Source organism: Dendropsophus ebraccatus, chromosome 2 (assembly GCF_027789765.1).
Source record: "Dendropsophus ebraccatus isolate aDenEbr1 chromosome 2, aDenEbr1.pat, whole genome shotgun sequence".
Classification (NCBI taxonomy): Eukaryota; Metazoa; Chordata; class Amphibia; order Anura; family Hylidae; genus Dendropsophus; species Dendropsophus ebraccatus.
The window spans coordinates 42298133-42325493 of record NC_091455.1 but is presented as its reverse complement, the minus strand read 5'-3'; the positions used below and the strand labels follow the sequence as shown (position 1 = coordinate 42325493).

The 27361-nt window shown below is 43.9% G+C and overlaps 1 protein-coding gene across 1 annotated transcript; it reads left to right on the top strand.

Annotated features, from left to right (window-relative positions):
* The first annotated feature begins 6344 nt into the window (after positions 1-6344).
* CHMP4C (charged multivesicular body protein 4C) lies at positions 6345-26016 on the top strand. Its single transcript, XM_069959935.1, has 5 exons — positions 6345-6698; positions 16382-16559; positions 20641-20755; positions 23835-23943; positions 25236-26016. The coding sequence occupies exons 1-5, from the start codon at positions 6494-6496 to the stop codon at positions 25304-25306; spliced, it is 678 nt and encodes a 225-aa protein (XP_069816036.1). The 5' UTR covers positions 6345-6493; the 3' UTR covers positions 25307-26016.
* The last annotated feature ends 1345 nt before the right edge of the window (positions 26017-27361 follow it).

Below are 27361 nucleotides of genomic sequence, written 5' to 3'. Positions count from 1 at the left end.
ACAAAAGTAATGAGGCTCTTGGTTACCATTTGCAAACAGTGTAAACCACCCCGCCACAATAAGGTGGCCTCATGCTCGGGGTGGACCAAGAGCCTCATTATTTTTGTGGGAATTTTTTTTGGCAGTTGGGGGGGGGCTGCTTTTAACTATTTTTATGTCTGTAGTGGGTCTGTATCTTGCCATTGCGGTGGGCTGTTGCATTTTTTTGTGTGTTTGCAATTTCAACCATAGCAACGTGCTCCTGCCTAGTGTGAATGGTGTTCTAGGAGAGCTGACCAAATTTGTCTTTTTTTCTGTGTTCCAGATGGGGGGAGTGGCTGCCTCTACTTGGTCTTGCACTCCACCTTTCCCACTCAGGTGGTGTAATTACTTTTGCCGGTTGAGGGTACAAACCTACACACCGTATACGCAGCAGATACGCAACAAATACGCAGCAGATTTGATGGTGCAGATTTGATGCTGTGTTCAGTTATTTAGATCTAATCTGCTGCGTATTTGCTGCGTATCGCAGTAGTAAATACGCTGCATATATGGTGTGTGGGTTTATACCCATAAGATGGATCTTGCATGCCCAGAGCATAGGTGCATTTCATGCCATGGAGAGGCCATAGTACAGTGTACTGTAGGTCCACCCCGGCATGGGGCCACCTTATCGTTGGTGGGGTGGTTTACACTGTTTGGAAATGGTAACCAAGAGCCTCATTATTTTTTGGGAATTTTTATTAGCCATTGGGGGGGCTGCTTTTAACTAGTTTCATGTCTGTAGTGGGTCTGTATCTTGCCATTGCGGTGAGCTGTTGCATTTTTCTGTTTTTTTTTTTTTTTGTATACCTTCATTCTTGGCGCTCTGTGCGCGATAGGGACATATTAGCATATTAGATACTTCCAACCTGCTGATAGTTTCCCTTTAAATGTTTATGCTAAAAAAATCTTACCCGTGATGTAATAGACATAAAAAAAAAATCATCTGTAAGTGTAGAAGTTTAGCGTTCTTCTCTTAAGGTGTGAACAGAACCATTATTATAACCCCCCGGTGGTCGCTCACCAGTGATCACTTTGTGTAGTCGGGGGGCTTTACATATATTAGTAAATTACATTCCTATTGAATTCATTGTTGATTTCATACAAAGTCCAATCATTTGCATTGATGTCTGCAGCTTTGCATTTTCTCCTCCGCCATTCATGCCTCGCCATTTAACGCTTATAAACAAAAGATTATTTGTTTCAAGTTAGCTGATATCGGATGAATAACTTACGAGAAAACATTGGCAGTGTCACCGTCTTCAGGGGAATTGGGTTTCACATAGCGTAAAATTCCTAAGTGCTGTCAAAGGGAAGATAAGGCGCTGAGTGGGAGCGGGGGGGATAGAAACAACTGGAAAATCAAATTACTGTCTCCAAAGACAAATGCCTCCTGAATCGCATTACAATTGCTGCAAATGATGCCCCATAATGAATGCGAGGGGCTTCACGCTGATGCAGGGAGCGCGAGGACTGAAAATAGCAGCAAGGTTCAGCCACAGTGATACAATGTATTCTGGGGAGACAATGAATGGATGTTGTATCATTATAGCTTATGCAATGGGCGTCTATCAGCTTTGTCTACCGGTTGAATGGAAGATACCGATAAAGCTTTGTGAAGCTATGCAAATTTAGTTTTATATAGCCGCATTTATAATAGACACAACTTTTTTTAAGGCTCTGTTCACACTTTAGAAACTTCCCTTGAGGGTTTCTCATTGGCTATTTTGCTATGGTTGATGGGAAGAATAGCTTAGACAGAAGAGTTATTCGTATAATTAACAGTACTGGAACCTTCACAGACCCTATTAAAGTGTTATGAGGTTACTCCAGTGGAAAAGGGGCACTCCAGCGAAAAAAATAAAAAAATTCAACTGGTACCAGAAAATTGTAAATTAATTCTATTTGAAAATCTTAAGTCTTCCAGTACATATCAGCTGCTTTATGTCCTGCAGGAAGTAGTGTATTCTTTCCAGTCTTACACTCTGCTCTCTGCTGCCACCTCTGTCCATGACAGGAACTGTCCAGAGCAGGAGAGGCTTTCTATGAAGATTTGCTACTACTCTGGACAGTTCCTAACATGGACAGAGGTGGCAGCAGAGAGCAGACTGGAAAGTGTACACCACTTCCTGCAGGACATACAGCAGGTGATAAGTGCTAGGAGATTTTTAAAGAGGTTATCCAGCGCTACAAAAACATGGCCACTTTTCCCCCTCTCTTGTCTCCAGACTGGGTGGGGTTTGGGACTCAGTTTCATTGAAGTAAATGGAGCTTAATTGCAAACCACACCTGAACTGGAGACAAAAGAGGGGGAAAAGTGGCCATGTTTTTGTAGCACTGGATAACCCCTTTAAATAGAAGTAATTTACAAAGCTATATAACTTTCTAAAATCAGTTAGATTTTTTTTCTGCTGGAAATGACAGTTAGTGACTTTTGGTCCATTTATAGCAAAAGTCATGAAGTTAGTGTGAACAGAGGCTAACACAGTGCATGCAGGGGTGATTCTAGCCTCTCTGCTGCCCGAGGCGAACTATAGAATGACGCCCCCCCCCCCCCGTCAATCCGCCCACATTATAATCCACTACTGCCCCCCCCCCCCACTGCTGTCCCCAATAAACCTAATGTTTGGTCCCTTTCTGCACAGAGGATGTCAGGAGAGGAGGGGGCTGACTTTATAGGAGAGGTCCCAGCAGCACAGAGGATGTCAGGAGAGGAGGGGGCTAATCCTATAGGAGAGGTCCCAGCAGCACAGGGGATGTCAGGAGAGGAGGGGGCTAATCCTATAGGAGAGGTCCCAGCAGCACAGAGGATGTCAGGAGAGGAGGGGGCTAATCCTATAGGAGAGGTCCCAGCAGCACAGAGGATGTCAGGAGATGAGGGTGCTAATCCTATAGGAGAGGTCCCAGCAGCACAGAGGATGTCAGGAGAGGAGGGTGCTAATCCTATAGGAGAAGTCCCAGCAGCACAGAGGATGTCAGGAGAGGAGGGTGCTGATCTTTTAGGAGATGGTCCCCCTCTTCCCCCCTTATAGATGGTCCCCCTCTTCCCCCCCTTATAGATGGTCCCCCTCTTCCCCCCCTTATAGATGGTCCCCCCCCTTATAGATGGTCCCCCTCTCCCCCCCCCCCTTATAGATGGTCCCCCTCTCCCCCCTCCCTTATAGATGGTCCCCCTCTCCCCCCTCCCTTATAGATGGTCCCCCTCTCCCCCCTCCCTTATAGATGGTCCCCCTCTTTCCCCTCCCTTATAGATGGTCCCCCTCTTCCCCCCCCTTATAGATGGTCCCCCTCTTCCCTCTCTCCCCCCCCTTATAGATGGTCCCCCTCTCCCCCCCCTTATAGATGGTCCCCCTCTTCCCTCTCTCCCCCCCTTATAGATGGTCCCCCTCTTCCCCCCCCCCCCTTATAGATGGTCCCCTCTCCCTTATAGATGGTCCCCCTCTCCCCCCCCTTATAGATGGTCCCCCTCTTCCCTCTCTTCCCCCCTTATAGATGGTCCCCCTCTCCCCCCCCTTATAGATGGTCCCCCTCTTCCCCCCCCTTATAGATGGTCCCCCTCTCCCCCTCCCTTATAGATGGTCCCCTCTCCCTTATAGATGGTCCCCCTCCCCCCCTTATACATGGTCCCCCTCTCCCCCCTCCCTTATAGATGCCCCCTTATAGATGGTCCCCCTCTTTCCCCATCCCTTATAGATGGTCCCCCTCTTCCCCCCCCTTATAGATGGTCCCCCTCTCCCCCCCCCCCTTATAGACAGTCCCCCTCCCGCCCCTCCCTTATAGATGGTCCCCCTCTTTCCCCCCTTCTTATAGATGGTCCCCCCCTTATAGATGGTCCCCCTCTTTCCCCCCTTCTTATAGATGGTCCCCCCCTTATAGATGGTCCCCCTCTTTCCCCCCTCCCTTATAGATGGTCCCCTTCCCCCCCCTATAGATGGTCCCCCTCTTCCCTCTCCCCCTACCTTATAGATGGTCCTCCCCCCCTACCTTATAGATCGTCCCCCTCTTTCCCCCCTCCCTTATAGATGGTCCCCTTCCCCCCCTACCTTATAGATGGTCCTCCCCCCCTACCTTATAGATCGTCCCCCTCTTTCCCCCCTCCCTTATAGATGGTCCCCTTTCCCCCCTCCCTTATAGATGGTCCTCCCCCCCTCCCTTATAGATGGTCCCCCTCCCCCCCCCCCCCTGCACAGCAGATAAAACAAAAACAAAAAACAGCACACAACTCACCTGCCCTCCGTTCCCCCGTCGAGCCTCTCTGGTCTGGTCCCGGCTGATGTGCGGCTGCCCGGGGTGTCCCGTCCTGTCCCCGGCAGCGCGCGCATCAGACAGCTCCCCGTGCGCCTGTGGCTGTGACTTCCGGCGCACGGGGATCTCTCTGATGCGCGCGCTGCCGGAGACAGGATGGGACACCTCCGGCAGCCGCACATCAGCCGGGGGACTAAGGCTGCATTCCCACGTTCCGTGATCCTGACGGATCACGGACGTGGAATGCATTTACTGGAGCCCCCCCGCCCCCGGGCAGTATCTGTAATGAGATGCTGTGAGCGGGGGGGACTGTATTCATAAGCGCTGCGCTGTAGTAACAGCACCGCGCGGCTGATTCATTACAGCGCGGCGCTTATGAATACAGTCTCCCCTGCTCACAGCATCTCATTACAGATGCTGTCCGGGGGCGGGGGGGCTCCAGTACATGGTACAATCAGTGGCGGATTATAATGTGGGCGGCCGCCCGAACCGCTCATATTATAATCTGCCACTGAATGCCGCCCCCATGAAGACAGCTGGTGGCGCCGCCTGAGGCAGACGACTCAGGTCGCCTCATGATTGCGGCGCCCCTGAGTGCATGCATACAGCAGAGCCCTATGCACGGAGCATGGAGAACAGTACATGGAAGCTGTATGGCTACTTTGTGCAGAGCCATAGAGCCTCCATACACTGCTGTACAGCTCTACCAGAATCTGCATATTTTATAAGAAAAATTTCTGTACACAATAGACATATACACAGCTTTCCTGAATGGCTGAATGACGCTGATCCCAGGCTCGGCAATACATTGCTATGGCCTGCAGCAGGCCATAGCAATGGATCACCGATATGATGGATCATTGCTGTGTATAAACACAGCATTGATCTCTATGAGAGATCAGTGCTGTGTATATACAAGTCCCCCAGGGGAACTTCTAGTTAATGTAGAAATGAAAGTAATAATGTTTTTTTATTAATAAAAAAAATCCCCTCCCCTATTAAAAGTCCAAATCACCCCCCTTTTCCCATTTTCTAAATATAAATAATTAAACAAATAAATAAACATATTTGGTATCGCCGCGTGCGTAATCGCCCGAACTAGTAATTAATCTCATTCCTGATCTCGCACGGTAAACGGCGTAAGTGCCAAAAAATTCCAAAGTGCAAAATTGCACATTTTTAGTCGCATCAAATCCAGAAAAAATTTAATAAAAAGCGATCAAAAAGTTGCATATTTGCAATCAAGGTATCGATAGAAAGAACACATCATGGCGCAAAAAATGACACCTCACACAGCCCCATAGACCAAAGGATAACAGCGCTATAAGCCTGGGAATGGAGCGATTTTAAGGAACATATATCTGTTAACAATGGTTTGAATTTTTTACAGACCATCATATACAATAAAAGTTATACTTGTTATATATCATTTTAATCGTAACAACTTGAGGAACATGCATAACAAGTCAATTTTACCCCAGGGCAAACGGACTAAATGCAAAACTCCCCGAAATCAAAACAAATTTCTTTTTTATTTCAATTTGACAGCGCAAATGATTCTTTTCCGGTTTCGCAGCATATTTTATGGAAAAATAATGCCTGTCATTGCAAATTACCATCGGTTTAGCAAAAAATAAGGGCTCATATGGGTCTCTAGGTAAAAAATGCAAGTGCTATGGCCTTTTAAACATAAAGTGGAAAAAGCAAAAGTGCAAAAATGAAAATTGGCTTTGACCTTAAAGGGTTAAAGCAGCCAAGTCACTGCAATACATCTGGTGTGTTTTTAGGCTGCCTGGTATAAATTTATGCTAAGTATTAGACACCGTTAGTCAATCTCTCCCAATCTTACAGGGATCCTGCCATTATGAATGTGGATGTGGAAAATTATCTTTATCTTCCTTTGATGCTATAACAAGAGCAAAGAGCATTCTTTACTGCAGGGAGGGAAGGAAACTGCAGTCACTCACCTGATGCTATTAGTAAGGTGTGAGATTATCGGCCAGGTATTCAGCTACGTAATAGATCACTTGACTCGCTCGCCCCACCCATTCTACCAGGTTAAACTACTGGAAGTTGCCTTTCGAGTTTTACTTGACAGGAAATGACAGGTGTCTGACTGCCAGATCAGATCTCTGTGTTTTCTTCTCGGCATTCACAGCTCTTTGTAAAGGATATCATTCAGCAGTGAATGGAGTTCTGGTGCTAGTCAGAACGTCAAGATACAACAATGAGTAAGATCACCAAGCTCTTCAAGACCTCTGGGGGGTCGGGTTCCTCTTCAAGAAGTCGGAAGGGGGGTCCAAGTCCTCAGGAAGCTTTGTTCAGGCTTCGGGAAACGGAGGACATGTTAACGAAAAAACAGGAGTACTTAGAAAAGAAAATAGAACAGGAGCTGGCTACGGCACGGAAGCATGGAACCAAGAATAAGAGGGGTAAGTGGGGGGGACGAGGCGGAATCCTGACTCTTCTCTTTTGGTTATGAAGCTTTCTGTTCTTATATAAACACTCAAAGTTCATCGCCACTTCTTGACAATTCGAATTATACATTATAATATCTTATATTGTGTTAAGGACTAGGTGAATATCTCTTATTACAATATACGCACTTTAAGAATAGAAAACTGTTCTGTCAATATATGCCTTTGAGTTGTCGTCTCCCCCCAAGGTATTTTCTTACGTATAAGGCCTTATTATTCTCACGTTCAGTAAAGTTGTCCGTAATTGCGGATGCCTAATTACGGTTCAACTTAGAGCACATTGATATATATTGGGCTATTTACACGGACCGTTTTAATTTTGATTCGTAATTCGTTTTGTAAAAAAAAGGACATGCTGTAGTGCGGACTGTGATTGCGATACGGATTACCAATTGAAGCCTATGGGATCCATGTTTTTTACGGACATCACGGATGTCACATCCATGACGGATCACGGATCAAATCTATGCGAACTAGTATTATTCACATTTTACGGAAACTAATAAGGAAACTGATGCAATTACAGATGCAAATAGAGATGAATTTATACGGACCACGGAGTAAAAATAGCGGGAGGTTTCGCAGTCCAGAAAAATTACCGAACGTCTGGAAAAGATGGATGCCAGTAGGGTCACAACAATTATAACCAGATTTGGAAGGGCACACCAGAGGACCGTAGGATCCTCTGGTGGGCCCCCAGCTTTAGAACCTGCACAAACACTGACTGACATGTCTATTCCGACTGGTTGTTCATTGGTGGGCCCCTAGGATCATTTCCTCTTCTGGGCCCTTGATACCCCAGTCCGACACTGATTATAACTCCCATAAGAGTTTCCTCAGGCCTTCGGAATAACAAATTGAGTAATCACATTTTAGGCTGTGCAGAACTAGGATAATGTACCATTCAGGATCTCAGATAAGCTGGGTACAAATTCTGCCGGGAGCTGTATTGTAAAAATATTACCCCTCCCTTTTTGTTATACCGTAATTTTTCTCATGCCTCATATAATGGATTTTTTTTTCCGTGGACATAAAGGGTTAAGTAATCCTGGAGTTTTGTACGAAAGCAGCAAGTCTTAAGATGGAGGTCTATTCTTAGGCCCCAGCAGGAAAGGCGTGCCTTGTTTTCCTTCTATTATGACCATATAATTATAGGCATTATACTCCAGTAATGTTTCCCTTTGTAACCTCAGCTGGAAGGAACGTCGCCTGCAATGTTAATATTTTAGGTTGTTCAATATGTGAATGTCTTCGAATGAATTGTTAATGGATATAGTTTGCTAAAGGAGTGAATTATGAAGTGAAATAGTATCTTGGAGTAAGAGAAGGGATGTTTTGTCTGGGAAGACCGAAACTTAAAACCACTATAAGATGCTAGTGCTGATGGGTAGAGAGTATCCCTATCATTGTGCTCATTGGTGGAAAGCAAACTCTGATCACTGCCTGAAAATTCTGGATTCAGTGTGTGAGATTCCATTGTCCTATTCCTCCCCTCTAACTTCCGGGGTCCAAGAAACAGGTGGTCACTGGAAAGTTTCTATACCAGGGGTAGGGAACCTCGGATCTCCAGCTGTTGCAAAACTACAACACCCATAATGCCTGGACAGCCAAAGCGAACGCTTTGGCTGTCCAGGCATGATGGGAGTTGCAGTTTTGAAACAGCTGGAGAGTCAAGGTTCCCTACCCCTGGTCTATAAGGTAAATACACACTAGACAATGCCCATTTTTTTACTTAAAAAAAAAAATGGGGGGAGATTTATCAAACATGAGGTAAAGTGAAACTGGCTCAGTTGCCCCTAGCAACCAATCAGATTCCACCTTTCATTTTCCAAAGAGTCTGTGAGGAATGAAAAGTGGAATCTGATTGGTTGCTAGGGGCAACTGAGCCAGTTTCACTTTACCTCATGTTTGATAAATCTCCCCAATGGTGTGTGAACGTAGCCATAGGCCATAGCCATATGTTCACACAACGTCTTTTCAGGGGAAATAACAGCCATTGTTTTTAGAATAACAGCCGTTATTTTATAACGACGTCAATAATTATCATCATTATTATCAATGGCCTTCACTATCAAGGAACAGCCGTGTTTTTTTGCCTAAAAAAAAATGTTGTGTGAACATAGCTATCTGCCCCTTTTTTTTTATGCAAAATGGCTAAAAACAAAACAGGCAAAAAACAAAAGTTAACTCAATAGAGTGTTACAGACGAAGCAATTTACATTTTTAAATCCATTATTTGGCCTGTATTTTGAGCTGTAAATATGGCCCGAATTCTAGTTATTTTCTGGGCTATCATTGTCAAAACCTGGCTACGAATGTAGCAAATAAATAGAAAATCCACCTGGTGTGTACTTACCCCAAAAGGGTTGTCTCCCAAAGAAGTCCGCTCTTTTAAAAGCTGGGAAGCCTTACGTGGTGGTAGGTACACCCACTTACTTAGAATGTAGCTGTCTGTCCATTGCTTTAGGCATAAAGTGTCATAAGGTGGGCTCAAGTTATCAGGACAAGTAGAAAGGTTGCACACGAGGATGAGTAAAGGCGGGCATACCCCTTCAATAACTGTTGGCCAAATGATTGTTTGGACAACGGTTATCTCTCCCGTCCTTTCCATACACATGAACGTTTGGCACGGCCATACGTTTCTTTGTTTGATATGGGAGGACACAGGTGCATACAGACTGCTGTGGTGGTGGCTTATCTCGCTGAGAACAAAGGGGTTGGGCAATGAAAATCAATCCCACCTGACCCCTATCTTTATCCGGAGACTGTCATACACTTTATACTGATGACCGAACCCGCCACAAGCAGTGGCCTTATCTGATATGATCTTTAAGTGTATGGGGACGTTAAGGCTGGTACTGATGCACAAATAGAGACATCACCACAGACCAGGAGAGTGTAATTTCCTTCCTTTTTTTAAGCATATGAGATAACTATCTCACTAAAGGGGGGTCCAACTGCTTAGTGTCCCTATGAATTGAGTGGCAGGTTGTGCATCCTCATTTCGGCTCCATTTATTATTCTGTATAAGCTTCAATCTTCATCTGTTGTTTGCCATTAAATGATGGCCATCCAATAAAAACATAGTTCCCCTTTTAGGCTATCAGCAGGTTAGCCAAAGCTAACCTGCTGATAGCCCCCTAATGCGCATGGGGCGCAGAGGCAGAAGATATGTTTCTTACCTTCCTCCTTGGCGCACTTCCCATGCAGTTAGTAGTTGAATCAATGTCAATGTTTTTACTAGAATGCACCAATTTTTTGTTTGAACAAAACACAGAAAAAGTCACACAAATAACCAATTGCTCTAAACTTTAAATTTTTGCCAGAACCTACAAAGAGCCATTGGCAAAGCAGCAGTTTGTGCCACAGTAGTTCTTCTGTGGGATGAGACCTGACAGACTAGAATTCGCTCATCACATGGAATAGTGTATACTGATGGTTTGCCAATTGTTCTTCCTTGGACCATTTTTGTAGGGTATTGACCACTTTAGACTGGTAACACCCTACAAGACCGGTCATTTCTGAGATGCTCTCGGGCAACAGTCAAGTCATCACAATTTGGCTCTTGTCAATGTTGCTCAGATTTTGTACAAAAAAAAGCAGAGGAAAACTATACAATCTTTTTGAGCTTTTTTGAATGTAGAGCGTTAAATATATGTCGTATAAAGGAAAAACACCAACATATTCCACAGAGAGATTACCATGCAAATTGCTATCATACACATCAAGCTAATTTCCATATCTCCCACAGGCACACATTAGGGCAAATATCATAGGAGGCCAGTTAGCATGTGTAGGTAAGAACAGGTAAGCCCACATCTGATGACCAATAGAGGCAGAATGTGCATGGTGTGCTGTTGCCCACATGCTATGATGGTGACTAACACCCTCTCTTCTCTGAAGGTATATTTCAGAGACATGCAGAGGGCAGAAGTCAGAGTTGGGAACAGAACACATAGAAACTTAGGCTGCATTAACACGTCCATTGAAATGTATTCATTCACACGATCTGTGAAAATGGGATATGTCCTAGTGCGGAGGAGGATCGCGGCGCGGATCCCCCAATAAAAGCCCAATATGGGCTGCACTTCTTTTGGGGGATCCATGTCACAATCCTCCTCCGAGACCTTTTTTTTGCGGCACGGATCGTGTGAATGAGGCCTTAGACATTCCCCTTCCAACAGAGAATTTGGGGGTGGAGTTGAACATAACTAAAAATGAACATACAGTAACTGTGAAAGTGTTGAGGTTTATATATCTGTTTCATAGCTTTATTGGAATTAAAAAAAGTTCCCATGTAGACATCATGCTAGATGCATAGACGCGTTTCGGTTATACAATCCTTAGTCACTATATCAGATGTAGTGCCCGATCAGAGTCTGTGGAGCCTCGGTTGCGAGTCTCAAAACACGGGGATAGCCAGATATCCCTAGCCTGATGACATGGTGTGCCTCCATGATGGGGAGAGCACCACACCACCCTGATAAATAGCCCCTTAAGTCCCACTCGGTTGCGAGTATTGGAACATAAATAGGGAAACAACAGGGTGGCCCCTTTTTGTCAATGTCTAACTCAAGGTACGAGTATTGCGATCATGACAAGGGCTTGCCAAGGCAGGCCTCTATCCACAGACAGCTGTTTCGGGGTATTTGCCCCTCGTCAGTGTGGAGCAGGATTCTGGCTAGTTGGGGCAATGACAAATCAACCAACAAAACACAGCAATCACTGAACTCAAGGAGATCAGCGAAAAATTCCAATGAAGTACTCAATCAAGAGTCTTCACTGATGCCCCCAAAAATTTAAATATGCAAAATAAGAGTCCGTGGAGCCTCGGTTGCGAGTCTCAAAACACGGGACAGCCTAATATCCCTAGCCTGTTGCCACGGGGTGTCTCCATGATGGGGAGAGCACCACACCACCTTGATAGATAGCCCCTGCAAAAGCCATACACAGTCACAGAGAGACTAAGATTGGTGGGTTTGGCCTACTTTTTTCTAGTCTGTATGGGAGCCTTACTGTACATAATGTAAAGCGTTGTAAGGGTCCTATAAGACGAAGCAATTTTTCCACCAATTAACTATAAACGAGCATGTGAATTATGACCAAATAAGTGCACATACACCAAAGGATTTGCAGACAATTACCAATGATTTTATGGTTAGCTCAAAAGATGCGATCAACGACATAAGAATTAATTTTTGTTAGTGGTTTGAACGTGGCTGCATACACGCAGGAAGATGATTGCTTATAGTCAAATGATATAATTATTTTTCACATGATAATCTTTCCGTGTAATAGGGCCATAAGGTCAAACATCACTCCAATACTACTAAATCTCTAATTTCTAAATCTCAGAATTAAATTCATTGTTTTGTTCTTTTTTACAATAATCTATTCATTATAGTTAGGATCTGTGAGCAGTGCATATTCAGTGCATTCCAGCAAAAGTAATATACATTGGGGGAAATTTAACAAACATGGTGTAAAGTGAAACTGCCTCAGTTGCCCCTAGCAACCAATCAGATTCCACCTTACATTCCTCACAGACTCTTTGGAAAATGAAATATGGAATCTGATTGGTTGCTAGGGGCAACTGAGCCAGTTTCTCTGTATACCATGTTTGATAAATCTCCCCCATTGTGTATAAGGAATGGGCAATAAGCCAACTCTATAGTATACAGCTGCATAAGTTTGGGCTGTTCAGTCAGTATGTACAATGGGAAATTTCCTCTGTGCATATGTCAAAGATGCACTATACATACAGACAGGACTGTACACTTCATTAGGGTTATTCCGCACACATCAAAGTGTTTTCCTGCAGATTTGTCTCAGAACCATGTGTTACATGCAGATTTTATTGATCTCACCCCTATACACTAACATCGGTAAAATCACTCACAGATCCACCGTTCTGCAGGGTTACAGAAGCCCTGTCCTAGCACAGTTAGATATCACTAATAGAGATCCCTAATCACTAGCGATAGTGCGCCAGCCCTAATGTCTATTCTAATGCATATTAGAAATAGAATAGGCATAAGTAGAGATGAGCGAATATGATTCGATCGAGATGGTATTCGATTGAATATTGCGTTATTCGAAAGATTCAAATTCAATCGAGTAGTGTGACAAATATGCGGGAAACATCCGAAAGCCCTCCCATTGCACTTGGCGCTTTTTTTAATCCAATCACCATGCAGGGAGGTCGTAAGGGACCCTGGGAGTACGCACGCAGCGCAAAAAACGGCGTCTACTCTCATTGGATGGCTGAACCACATGACCTCTCGCCCGCAGATATGCTTTCAACCTAGCCAGGGAGAGATCTTCGAGCAGGGAGAGATAGGTTTTAGTAGCATTTTGGCTAGGCAGGATTACTACTGAACCCAAAAGTCCTTTTCAGGGCTAAGATACAGCGAAAAAGGTCATGTCTGAATAAAAAGCACTTGCCCAGTAAAAGGCACCAGTTGCCCAGTAAAAGGCAAGTGATACCTATCGTGCCAGTTGCCCAGTAAAAGGCAAGTGATACCTATTGTGCCAGTTGCCCAGTAAAAGGCAAGTGATACCTATTGTGCCAGTTGCCCAGTAAAGGGCACGTGATACCTATTGTGCCAGTTGCCCAGTAAAGGGCACGTGATACCTATTGTGCCAGTTGCCCAGTAAATGGCACTTGATACCTGTAGTTGCCTAATCTCTGCTCTGCTGCGGCCTAGCGTTCGTACAGCATAATGGGTGATACGCGCGAATAACGTGACGCACTACGGACGCACATTGTAATCATGTATGTAACGTTGCGCACGAAATACAAAGGAAATGTGTAAACATTGCGGTAAACATACGTAAAGCGTTCGCAAATATTTTTCGTTCTCAACTGCGGAGAGTGGCACTATACTGCGATTTTGGGGTGTGGGGTGCACCCAGGAATGCTCCCCCTGATGTCACAGTGTCATTATGGAGGTGTTGGCATTGTTTAGGGAGGTTTTTATGGGGGACTTGGTGACCTCCAAGTGGAAGAATTTGGTTTTCCAAGTGCCGAGAATTTTTTTCCCATAGACTATAATGGGATAAAAATATTCATTCGAATCGTCGAATATCGGTGCCTATTCGATTTGAATTCTCGAAAGTCGAATATTTCACTACTCGCTCATCTCTAGGCATAAGAGTTGGGCAAGCAGCCTGTGCCATTAGGTGCCAGAGGTTGTTTTGGGAACTGCAGGGTTACAGAAGCCCTGTCCCAGCACAATTAGATATCACTAATAAAGATCTCTAAAAATTAGTGATAGTCAGCCTGCCCTAATGTCTATTCTAATGCATAGAAGAATTAGAATAGATATTAGTTGGGGAACCGGCCTGTGCCTGGGGCGCTGCAATCACCACACAGTGAAGCAGAGCGAGCGGGGTGAACTATTAATTACCTTTCATGGCAAAATAGCATCACCAAGGCAGCAAAGATGCACCATTAAAGCGAAATAAACGCCATAAGTGAACACAACCTAATGCTAATATGCATTAAAATAAACATTAGGGAGGCTCTGTATTGCCTATGCTGTATGCTGTGTCAATATCTATTTGGACCAGGACTTCTGAAGCACTGCAGTTCCTGACACAGCCACTGGTGGCAGCAGAGGAGCCATGTTGCTATGTTAAACCCCTTAAGGGCTGCCCCTCTCACCACTGCTTCCCTCGGACAGGCCATTCTGGTGCATAGTGGTAATTTGGACAACCCTTGTTACTGTATGCAAGAATTTAATATATCGATCAATGGATGACTTGTGCAATTGGATCCTTTTTGGCAGTTTTTGGCAGACTTCTTCCCCGCCGCAATGTCCCGTGGTCTCCACTAGCCTTGTTTTAGTAGACTGTAACCCCTGCCCTCCTAAGAAATCTTTGGATTAACCCTTTAACTTTTAAATCAAATAGTTACTATCCTGGACTTTGTTGTTTTTCCCACACCTCAGGTCTGATAGATTTATCTGCGCTCCACTATTTACCCCTGTGAAACCTTCCATCGGGAACCTTGTTCTGCTCTTATCACACTTTTTGTCATATGACACATGAATGTGGCCAGCTATTACAGTACACCAGTCACACCCTGTAAACTACGGACACAACCAGTCGGTCTACTTTCCTGAAACCATGTACAAGGATAGGTACAGGAAAATGATCATTCTGTATAAGAGTACAAAAGTCGTAGTTTATTGGACTATAAAAGACTTATATTATTGATTTTAGCGACACTGGTGTGTACTCCATTCTCTGTCCTGTTTGGACAACCCCTCGTAAGACTTTAGGATGCTTTGGGCCAGAAGCTCATTGTCTGCTTGTAATTGGAGTAACAAAGTATTTCCCTATATAGCATAGCATAGACATTCATGGTAATCCCTGTCATTCATTGTGCACAGACTCATTACTTCTATTTACTATGGCTGTTTTGATAAGTTGTATGGATCATCAACAATGGGTGTTGTCTGGTTATGAGCAAACGACCCGAACGTTCGGGGTTCCCCTGAACCTGAACGCTCAGTATTTGACTCCCGTCAAAGCCTTAAGGAGTCCTGGAAAACATGCATATAGGCATAGGCTGTATCCATGATTTCCAAGCAGCCCTAGGGCAGCATCCAACTTCTCCAGCCACCGGGAGCCAAATGCTGAGCGTTCAGGTTTGGATGGTTCACTCATCACTAGTGGTCTCTTGTTGGTCAACATACCATGATGAGAGGCCATTTCCTCTGCACATACATATGATAGTCCACTCCGCCACTAGGAGTGCTCTGGCCTAGTTGTCTCTTTGGCTGTAACCCCAAGTAGTTGTCATTGACTGTCACTGCTTTGCTGTCACTGTTGTGAATCACAGGTCAGTATACAGTCTCACAGCTCTCTATAATCACAGCTCTTGTCCAGTCTTAGATGGCCCAGACTCGGCTCTCCAGAAACGCTCTCTAGTCACTTTTCTCATACTGTACTTTGTTACAGTCCTCATCAAAAACCTGATTACCGTTTGGTAGGAACTAACTCATTTGTAAGCCACCATGAAGAATCCCACATAGGACAGGGATATGTTTTTTTCATGATACACCAATCATAGCTACACAATGGTCTCTCCATTTTTGCTGCTTCTAAGCATCTATAGCCACAAGGCTCCCGGAAGCAAACCTGCCACCTTGTTGCCAATCTGCATAGAAACCGATAATGTTATACAACATATTATAGTTGGCCCACTGATAAATGGCACAAAAGGTTAACAATATATAACATTGAAAAAACAAACTTCTCCATTGTGTAAGGAGGGCACCAGAGGGGTTCTTGTGTAATTCACTGGTTACCACGTTTTACCCACCTACCAAATGGTCTTATGGCTATGTTCACACACCGGTGTTATTTTATAAGACGCTATTTGAATAACCACAACTGTTGCTGTTACTTGGCTTAGAAATAATGGACATCCTTAAAACAGCCAAAGAAAGACATGGGAACACAGCCTATCTGTGCCAAAATGTGGCCTTCCTGCAGTTAGGGCAGGGGGTCTTGTGTTCTTATGAAAAAGACTGCAGTTGGGTTACAGGACTGTATAAAATGTAATAACCTGTGGTCATTGTATGTTTGTCAAACCGTAACTGATCGGTGGAATGTATTTCTCTTCTCAGCTGCATTACAAGCTTTAAAAAGAAAGAAGAGACTGGAGAAGCATTTAACACAGATAGACGGGACACTGTCCACCATCGAGTTCCAGAGAGAAGCTCTGGAGAATTCCCACACCAATACTGAGGTTTTGAAAAACATGGGATATGCTGCCCAAGCCATGAAAACAGTCCACAAAAACATGTAAGTAAGGCCCATACATGCCCAATACAGGGATATGTTCACACATGGTGGATCTGCTGCAGATTTTCCCAATCAACTTCAATAGGAAAATCATAATATGCAGCAATTCCCCCACGTTTAAACCTATTCCATTTTGTCAAAATGTTAGTTAGGGTTAAGTGTTCATGCGGTATTCCCCAGCACGGTAAAGTCCAGGCAAGTCCAACCAATGTCCTTTTATTCACCTCTGTACCCACTTGCATTCTCCTACCCCAATTGACTGGCAGCCACTAGAAGGGAATATGGACTTGACCTGGGCTCTTACCGTGCTGGGGAACATCGCCTGTACTCATCTGGACTTTTACCTACTGTTCGACCATAACATCGAAACCATTAAAAAGTAACATTAATGACACTGATTATCTAGTGACCATGATTACTGTCAAGGGGTGGGATATATTGGACAGCAGGTAAACAGTCAGTTATATGTTGGAAGCGGGAAAAATCGACAAGTGTAAGGATCAGAGCGACTCCAACCAAGCCTGTTCTAATGAAAGACCTGGCCTGTTGATGACATGGCACATGTGTGTCACTGTGGAAGAGGTGGTACCAGGATAATGGAGGTAGTGTGTTGCTCTGAGTAGTGTTCTACTAAAAACATGCCCCTTCATGGCAAAGGTAGTCTTAAAGGAAGCAGCCTTCTTCAGCAGAATAATGCACCCCACCACAGTTTAATGGCCCCCATACACCTTGGACCCCCATACAGATGGACAAACATGGCACTCATGGCGGAAACAGCCATCAATCTAAGGTGTATGGGGCCTTTCCAAACAACCACCAACAGATAATGTCGGTGGTGGACCATCACAGCTGACCCCTTTGTTTGGAGACATACTCCACAGTGAGACCTATCTTCGAATGTTCCTGTGTATGGGGAGGATGGGGGCCAGGTGGGAGTAATAACTAAAGGCCAAACATCTTTCAGCCATCAGTTATTGAATGTATGTAGAAATTAAAGGGGTATTTCACCTTAAACATATATGTTGCTGCCTATAGTGAGACTAACCATTCATTCCATACTTGTTATCTATTCAGTCTCCTTCCCTCAGTTTTGAGCTGCTGTTTTCTGCTGAAGACACAAAAAACTGTGTGTGAGCTTTTCTCTTGATCTTCCCCTCCAGGGCCGTTTCTAGGTAACTACAGGGCGAATCTTGCTAAAAGGGCCGCCCCCCCCCACCATAAAAAAAAAAGTAATTCAGTGACTTACAGGTGATGTCTTCTTTGATATGAGGTGTCACTTTCCTTTTCCTCTCCTTCTGGCCCGGACCACCATGATGATTTCTTGCAGCTACAATTCTTCTCTTCATAACCTGCCAAACAAACATCTTAGGCTCCACACTTTTACAACAACTTTTTTGTGTCATGTGCAGTGAAGTCAGTAGGTATGTGGGTTACCCCCTGTATATAGGATTCCCTGCTGTGCCCCCATATAGTAATAATGTCCCCCTGTGCTCGTTCCCATAGTAATATCCCCCCTGTGCTTCACTTCCATAGTAATAATCCCCCCTGTGCTCCCCACCATATTAATAATTCCTCCTGTGCTTCCCCCATAGTAATAATCCCACCTGTGCTCCCCCTATAGTAATAATCCCCCTATGCCCCCCCATAGTAATAATCCCCCTGTGCTCCCCCTTGTAATAATCCCACATGTGCTCCCCCATAGTAATAACCCCACAAGTCCGGGTGCCGTGGGGCTACAGCGGTGAGCTTCCGGGCCGGTATGGCAGGCTGCCTGTGCCGGAAGCTCACTATACTTGCAAGAAATCCTGCGGCCGCAGCCCCTTAACACCCCTGAAAGGACCGGCCCGGGGGTCACATGCTCCCCGGCCCAGCCCGACCCTGCCGGGCGGGGTGGCGGTGAGGTGCAGATGATGGGGCGAGCGGGCGGCCGGGCAGGGGAGTGCGCCGCTAGGTGAGGTCCGATGGGGAGGGGAGAGGAGGGTGCCACCAGCGCCCCCTAGCTGTCGGCGCCCCGTGCGGTCGCCCGGCCCGCTCGCCACTAGAAACGACCCTGTCCCCCTCCTCTCCCTTCCGAGACAGCAGATGTAAAAGAGTCTCTGTCAGGCTGCATCTGCAACTTCTTTGTAATGCTGAGGGGTTAGTCTGAAGTCAAGTTGCCGATGAACTCACTGTGATTATCCCTCCCAGCATTAGAAAATTGCAGATAGGAACTTATTTACATCAGCTGTCTTGGAAAGGAAGTTTAGGAAGGCTGAGACAATTTCAACAGAAAGCAGCAGCAGCTCAGAACTGGGAGAAGGAGACAAAATTGATAATAACAAGCATGGAAGGAATTGTTTGCTTTTTCATGGGCAGCAACATATGAACAGAGCAGACTACCCCTTTATGGTGCGTTCACACGTACACTATATGCAGCAGATCTGCAGCAGATTTGATGGCGCAGATTTGAATCTGCAGCAGATCCTCCTTGACTTGGCCTCAAAATGCCCCAGATCATAATCTAGTTTAATCTGGTCCACCGAATGTGATGTAGTTCTCCAGATAATGAATAATGAAAAAATAAATAAAATTGTAAATAGAGGGTGTGCTTCCCTGCTGGCCAAGTCCAAGGCCAAGTCACTAGTGCAGAAGGGAAGAGAACCTAGAAAGTGTTAAAAAGGCTGTTCCCATATTGTCTTTAACATAAACATAATACAGGAACAACACTTACCCATCCCCAGTCCTGGGGGGGTATTAGTTTGGGGCATCAATGTAGGGCAGCATGAACTCCAAGGGTTGTGCACCACTGTTCTAGAAAAGGAAGAACATAGCCAAATGCATACAAACTAATTCAGTGTCTGCACATTATTACACTCCATGCGCAGTAAGGATTTGAACGTAGTGTAAGGGTCGGTTCACACTGAGGAATTCTCAAGGAATTGTAGAGGAAAGTTTTCTGCTTGAAATTCCTCGACTATTCCAGCAGAAAAGGGGCAGAATTAGAGCGAAATTTGAGCGGAATTCAAGTGGAATGTAAGCGGAATTCGAGCTGAATTTCAAGCAGAATTAAAGCCCCATTGACTCCTATAGGATTCCTTTAGCGGAATCCGCCCAAAGAATTGACATGTCAATTCTACAGACGGAAAGCGGATCCGCGGTGGAATTTTCAGCTCGGAAATTCTGCTGTGTGAACAAATAAGCGGAAGGCCCATTAAAGCCAATGTACATTCACAATGTTCATTCTTTACGGGCGGGATTCCGTGCGGATTCCGCGCGCATTTTGACGCAGAATCCGCCGGAAAATCCGCGAGAATTCCTCAGTGTGAACCCACCCTAACAGAACTACTGCCACACCACAACCGTTCTGGTGACTACACCCTTCACGCCTCTATAGGAATGCGCATGCACAATACAGAAGATGGCTGGCGGTTGCAAATTTGTATTTGCTCCAGGATCTCACAGCCGGCAGTTCGCTAAACTAGTTTGTTTATACCATCACTTTTATCTAATTTACAGCAATACATATATATATATATATATATATATATATATATATATACAATCATTGCTTTTGTGTCTGTGATATTCTATTCCATAACCCCGCAGGAGCTACTGAAGCAATTCTTCAGTATTTTGTAGAAACTTTTTGACTATGTTAGCTATTGTTTTCAATCATTATAGACCGAGGTTACAATCGTGATATATTTGCTTTGTGTACGCTATGAACCTGAAGCCACATATTGACACTCTGAGTAATCCAATAAAATATCTCTTAACTTGGTCATTGTTCTTTTTGATCATTCTGCAGAATACAGATAGAGCCCAGAACTCACAGCCATCGCAAAATATTGATTTATGTGGGCCATTATACAAAGACTACTCTAAGGCGAGAGAAATAAAAGCTCTCTATTGTGCTCTTACCAGTAAAGATGATGGAATTCATAGCGGCAGCCAATGACAGAATTCACGATTTAATTAAGGACACGTTCATTCTCAATGGGCAAGAGCAATAGAAGCTCTAACTGCGACCTGAAGTTTTTTTTTTTTTATACTTTTATAGCATTGTATTTCTTTATAATATGTGAAATGTTGTTACCTGCAGGGATCTGGATAAGATTGATGATTTGATGCAGGACATTCACGAACAACAGGATGTAGCACAAGAAATTTCAGATGCCATTTCTCGCCCCGTCAGTTTCGGAGAAGAGTTTGATGAGGTAATTGCTGGAGACAAAGTTTGGGATTTGTGTGTTTTTTTTGTTACTGGGATTATTGTATACCCATTGTAGATTCTTCTGTACAGTTGTGGTGTGAAGCTGTTGGTTTCCTCCATGCAATTCTGTTACAGATAAACAAATAACTTTGCGTTTAAAGGGGACATGTCATATGTCATCAGAGAATTACTGATTGTTTAAGGCGTTACTGTCACTTTTAAGAACATTTGACATGTCACATGGAAATGTCAACATTTTTAATCTGTTGGGCACCTCCGCGATATCTAAATCTCGGTTGGAGAGTTGTGCAGCTGTGTGCTTTACTCCCCGGTTCAGCATTAAATTTATTTCAGTGCACGGGACATGCTGCATAGGCTTAAAGGCTGCTTGCAGCTATGTCTACTGGCTATATCTAAAGATTAGTGGGGGTCTCAGCAATGAGATGCCAAATTTTGAAAAAGTTAAAAGAATATCATGCAGACATGAAAAGTGACAGTAACTCTTTAAGTTAAGTTTTTATGTTAACCCTTTTAGGACCAGGCTAATTGTGAACCAGGGATGGTCCGAACCTGCCGAGGTTTGGGTTCAGACGAACCCGAACTCTCGGCAATGATTCCCGCTGTCTGGCTGCTCCGTGGAGAGGGTGGATACAGCGGGAGGACCGCCTGGAAAACCGGGATGCAGCCATAGCCATAGGCTGTATCCCAGTTTTCCAGGCGGTCCTCCCGCTGTTTCCACCCGCTGCACGGAGCGGCCAGACAGCGGGAATCTGAAGCCGAGCATTCGGGTTCATATGAACCTGAACCTCGACAGGTTCAGACCATCCTTATTGTGAACTTTAAGGGGAGGTTCAACAAAAAAAAAAATCATCTGGTTCCAGAAAGTGCCAGCGATTTGTAATTTACTTCTATTAAAAATTGCATGTCTTCCAGTACTTATCAGCTGCTGTATGTCCTGCAGGAAGTGGTGTATTCTGTCCAGTCTAACACAATGCTCTCTGCTGCCACCTCTGTTTGTGTCAGGAACTATTCAGAGCAGTAGCAAATCCCCATAGAAAACCTCACTTGCTCTTCACACTTAAAAGAATACAGTACTTCCTGTAGGACATATAGCAGCTGATAAGTACTAGAAGACTTGCGATTTTTTTTTTTAGAAATAAATTGCAAATCTCTGGCACTTTCTGACATCAGTTGATTTGAAAGAAATTATATTTTACTGACCTACCCCTTTAATGCCTATCGTTGGCATAGATAATCAGAAACTGCCTTAGGGCAGAGCTTAATTGACTTCGGTATCCAGGACATCACCATGGCTACCATCAGGACTCTGAGATCACTTTGCAGTGCCCCGACGCTGAACAGAGGGAGACTTATTTTCTCTGTTAACACTGCTAGATGCTGTGGTTGCATTGACCGCAGCATCTATAGGGTTAATTGTGGGTTAAGTCCCAACAATTGTGGCGGGTGCCTGGCTATCACTGATAGCTGGGACCCGCAGAGGATGGCACAGGCACTGGTTTAAAATAATTCAGAAATCTTTTTACTCTTACTAAAAATAAGCTGACCATTTCAGACAGGATTCCAATGAAATGACACCAGGAACTACATAAGATAAGATCAGGCTATTCAAAATAGGTGATGGTCAGAGCCTAGCCTCCCCGTCCCTCCAAAATTACCTTAGCACAGGTCACAGAGCATGCCTAGAAAACTCTTTCACAGAAGTTGCTTTAAATATATAGTCTGATTAGCCAGCCATCTGTTATAGAGCAGGATTTGTATTCAAATTTATAGCATTTGTATTACAAATGATATATCTTCTTAGCTTCTCCTGCCCTATAACTGGATACCCAGTTCAGACCTCAAGTTCGATATGATAGGCTCCTTTTAAGCTAGAATGTTCTTTAGGTTCTGATGGAAAACATGACTGAATGCAGAAAAATGCCTGTATTTAAATATACTCCCAGAAAGATGTCAATTATTATTAGGTTTTTTTAGTCTAGAGGTGTAATTGATTATCCGGGACCCTAGTGCAAAATCATCAGAACACATAGTTCCTCTGTAGTTACACCGCCACAACATATAAAACAGTAGACAGCAAAAACCTGCTCACTGACACTTCCTTCCTGTGAGCTGAATCCAATCTGATTTGTGCATGCAACATGGAAAAAAACAGGATTTTTTAGAAGCCTCACTCGGCTGCTAGGGTTTTTACTGGTAACAGTAGGCCAGAAGAAGCGCGTATAGGCAAAACAGTCATTACCTCAGTGGGATGCACCGACTTCATGTTTGTCTGCCCGCACACTTGCGATCCAGTCCTAAGGAAATAAACCTGCATTTTGGTGAGTGGCCGCTGTGGTTCCTCTTCCTTATGTTTAACATGGGAAAAACCATCTCAATCCAGCATTCATGTAAAATTATGTCCATGTCCATGTATAGTTATTAAAAAAATCTTCAGGAAGGTGAGAAGCACAATGGCAATAATGCTTAAAGGTTTTTAATGGTAAGCGAGCAGGAAGCAACGGAAATGTGTAAACCATGTGTAAATTATTGCCCTAAGATTTTTCACATAAATTTTAAATTACTATGAAATAAAGTTGTGGACATATGGTGCTGCACTTTATGCGGTGTGGACACACTTAGAAAGAGATCACAGAGGGACAATGGCCAATATGTTTGCGCCTTAAAATTTTTTCTTAACTCCAAAGGATCACTGTAGGAATTGGAAATCCCATGATTTTATACAATTGTGAACTGTTGCAGGTATTGGGCCTGGCATAGTACAGGGACTTGGGTGACATTCACACCTCCACAATCTTTTTCCACATTTATGAACAAAGTACAGTCCCACTGATTTCTATAGAGCCCACTCACAAACCAGTGGAGGCGGTGAGATGCACATCTGTGAGACTATAATTCTACTCTAGTTTCTACTTTCCATATTGCATAACCAATAATATGAGGTCATGATACTGATGTTGTGTTATCAACCTGCAAAATGCTCCAGAGTGGGTAGAGTTACGTAAGCTGCCTACCTTACATAGTATGCCCTAGAGAATTGCACTGATGACTTCTGATTCTTACAGGATGAGCTACTGGCAGAATTAGAAGAACTGGAACAAGAAGATCTCAACAGTCAAATGGCCAACGTCAAGTTACCAAGTGTGCCATCCTCCAAGCTGCCATCCAGACCAGGTAACCAGCTGGGTTAGAAAATCCATTTACATGTATCAGTTGGCCAGTTGAGTACCACACTGGCATGCATTATATGGATTAGCATTCAGTTTCCCAGTAGTTGCTCTACATTGTGCCACAATCTGCACAATAACTTGGTATAGCATTATGTTCAGCTAGATTGTGTGTTGATCTGGGGACAATTGTGGCCATCCATAGAGGATGTAGCTTTGCTTCCCTCACATAGTTGTAAAAGGACTAGGTGGAGTGGAAGTTCTCTTAACTCTCTTTCTACTTGAGCCAGTGGTAGTCCGTCTTCAATATATACCCACAGAAATTCTGGTGGATAAAAAAAAGTCATAATACTAGTCTGTATAGGAACATAGGGATTAGGAATCATCACCCATGTACTGCAGTATCTGTTACTAGGCAATTCTGAGAAGAAAGAAATGCAGGGCTGTTTCAGTACTGATGTTCCTTCATGGTTTTACCTGCACAGTGGTGCTTCTGGCTGTGCAAGGATCAACGGCTTCCCCTCTTCACTTTAATGGAGCTGTGCTGTAGTGGCTAAAGCGCCAATGAACAAGAAAAGGCTGAGATAGGACCAAAGCTCTGAATCAGCCAATGCAGTTTCTTCACTCTCTGGATTGGTGGGGGTCCTTAAGGTCAGACCCCAACCAATCATATGGTGATAGGATATCCTAATAATACACAGATTGGGCAATTCACATCTGCGTACAAGACTGTGTTTGGGCCTCTATCACTAGATCCGTTCAAATAACTGGACCAAAAAAATGCAGCATTTTTTGTCAAGTTATATTTCTATATAGAATGATGGACACCCGTTGGGCCCCGCTAAAGTCAAAGAGGGTTAGTTGGGCTTTGTTGGTGTCCATCACACAGTGGACTGTCTGGCTCCATTTTTCACTGCTGAAAAGAGACTATGCTGGAGGCACCAGACAGAGCCTAGACTTGCTCCATGGCAGTCAGTCTGACACACAAATGTTTAGAATAGTTTTAGTATGTTCTACAGCTAAAAAAAAAGAAAAAAAAAACTACCACCATGTAATGTCACAAAATAAACATGCCATTAAGAACACTTGAGATACATGCCATTTCTTACAAGTGTTTAAAAACACAGAGTGAAGTGTCTGTGAAGTTGTGAAGTGAGAGAGAGCATTACACTATGGTACCACCATTATCCCCCTGACAGCATAATAAGTGTGATTTATTATAAAGGATTGGGGCTATGGTTCTGTTCCTAGGCCAGTGCTCCAAAAACAATCTCTAACAATATACTCTCTTTATGTCAGCCGCAGCATCGACAAGGAAGAGGGTGGAAGATGATGACGATATGCGGATGCTGGCCGCCTGGGCCAACTAATCGAGAACTTTTCCAGACTGTATTACCCAACCAGAGGCTATGGAGCTTCATGCCCCCCCCCCCTTTCCTACTACTGTGGATTCAATGACACTAGTGATGTTATAGCACCAATAAAACCTGGATCCATGATGAGCACCATATGCCTGGCAGATGACACCAGGATAAGTACCATATCATTGTCACTTGGCTTCTGGGTCAGGGTGCTATGAGGGGCACTTGGCACTACCACCTGGAATGACAAACTGGATGTTACACCTATGGATTCCACATGCAATTTTCCCCGCTTACATTTTCTGCTTCATTATTTCATTTGTTCTCCTTAGTAACTGGATTATACATGTACTTCATATCAGTCAGATGTAGCCTGAGACCACCTGCGGCTTCCATGCTAGCACAGGTTGGGGAGCTCTGCTTTATACAGATTTGTACAGACGTGTAAATGGTTTGATAGACATCTATTATATATCTATTTGTGTGCTTTTCTAGGTACAGCGAATGAGAGATCTGCCCTAAAATTCTGTATACTTATATATATGTATATACTTGTGCAGCCAAGCATTGCTTTGCATTCAAAATGGAAAAGCTCTATGTTGTAAATGAATAAAGATCTGTAAACTCTGTATTGTACATGGAGACACACATACATTTTGTTGTAGGGATATCTAGGCTGTCTATTGTGTGGTGCTCTTAATAAAATACTATTGTGCTTACAGGCGGGTACTTATAGTGTGATACACAGAATGTGCAGAGTGGTGGTCGTGGTGTGTGTGTGTGTGGGGGGGTCTCCATACAGTGACTCTCGAGTTTTTACGAAACTACAACTCCCAACGTGCAACATTTGAAAAGACAATTGGTGTGTAAGATATGTTCCTCTTTTGGTATTTTAGTGTATTGGTGATGTAGTCACATCAGCGTTCCCCAACCTTTATAGCTTTTCAAGGCAGCTGGGGAAAACAAAATTGTATCATATATATTATGCTGCATTTTGTTTACACACGCAGAGACATAACATATGTAATGTTTCCTAATTCATATCGCTGGATATTTTTTATACATTTAAGTTACATTTTATGATCCAGAAAAAAATCACAACAGAATAAAAGTTTGGACTTTAGCACTTAGGAAGGAAACATTTGTCCACAGGTGATATTGCATGTGACCACTAGATGGCAGTACCATCATTAGCTGCACAGTCTACTATAATACTTTGTGTGTGTGTGTGTGTGTGTGTGTTTTTTAAATATACGCGCGCACACACACACAATCAGTGTACTCATTTATACCTGATGTAGAGGATAAAAATACTTGATCAGATTGCTTTGCTGTTTCCAACAATGTGATGTGATGAACGTCTTCCATTACTTCTTATTGCAAACTGAGAACTGCAATGTATCTGCAATACAACCTAATCGAATGTTTTCACCCATAGGGGTTCCAAAAATGCTGTGTGCTAAAATTAAATCCAGGATCAAACTATGCACTGGATACATCTTTTCCCTTCTAAGAACCCCTAGTTGTCTGTCTCCACCAAAAGTTTTTTTTTTCTAATTTATTTCTACAATGTGTCTCGCAGCAACCGCCCCAGTTATACTTTAGGGCAGTAGTCTTCAACCTATTGTTTTCCAGCTGCTGCAAAACTACAACTCCCAGCATGCCCTGACAGCCAATGACCTAGGAATGCAGGTGGTTTTGCCTGGAGGCTTCAATTAGAGATGATCGAACATCGGGAATTCTTAGATTCGATCGAACTCGAACATTCGCCATTTGATCGTTGATGCCTTCCCGTTACGTGGGGAAGGTGGAGACAGCCCAAGTACTGCCTGGAAAACAGGGATACAGCCTAGGTAAAAGGCTGTATCCTTGTTTTCCAGGCAGTTCTCAGGCTTGCTCCACTCCACCTTCCACACGGAACGGGAAGGCATCGGGAATCAAATGGCGAAGGTTTGAGAAGGTTCAAGTTCGATCGAATCTAAGAATTCCCGATGTTCTATCATCTCTATTCAGGTTCTGGAGAGGTCAGGCAAAATTAAAAGTAGCCTTAAAAACAAGAGTTTT

Bases quoted from the DNA above. Each gene is read 5' to 3' on its own strand.
- CHMP4C (XM_069959935.1), top strand. From the start codon at position 6,494: ATGAGTAAGATCACCAAGCTCTTCAAGACCTCTGGGGGGTCGGGTTCC. The intron at 6,699-16,381 runs GTAAGTGGGGGG...TTCTCTTCTCAG, and splicing joins TGGAACCAAGAATAAGAGGG to CTGCATTACAAGCTTTAAAA. The intron at 23,944-25,235 runs GTAACCAGCTGG...TCTTTATGTCAG, and splicing joins CAAGCTGCCATCCAGACCAG to CCGCAGCATCGACAAGGAAG.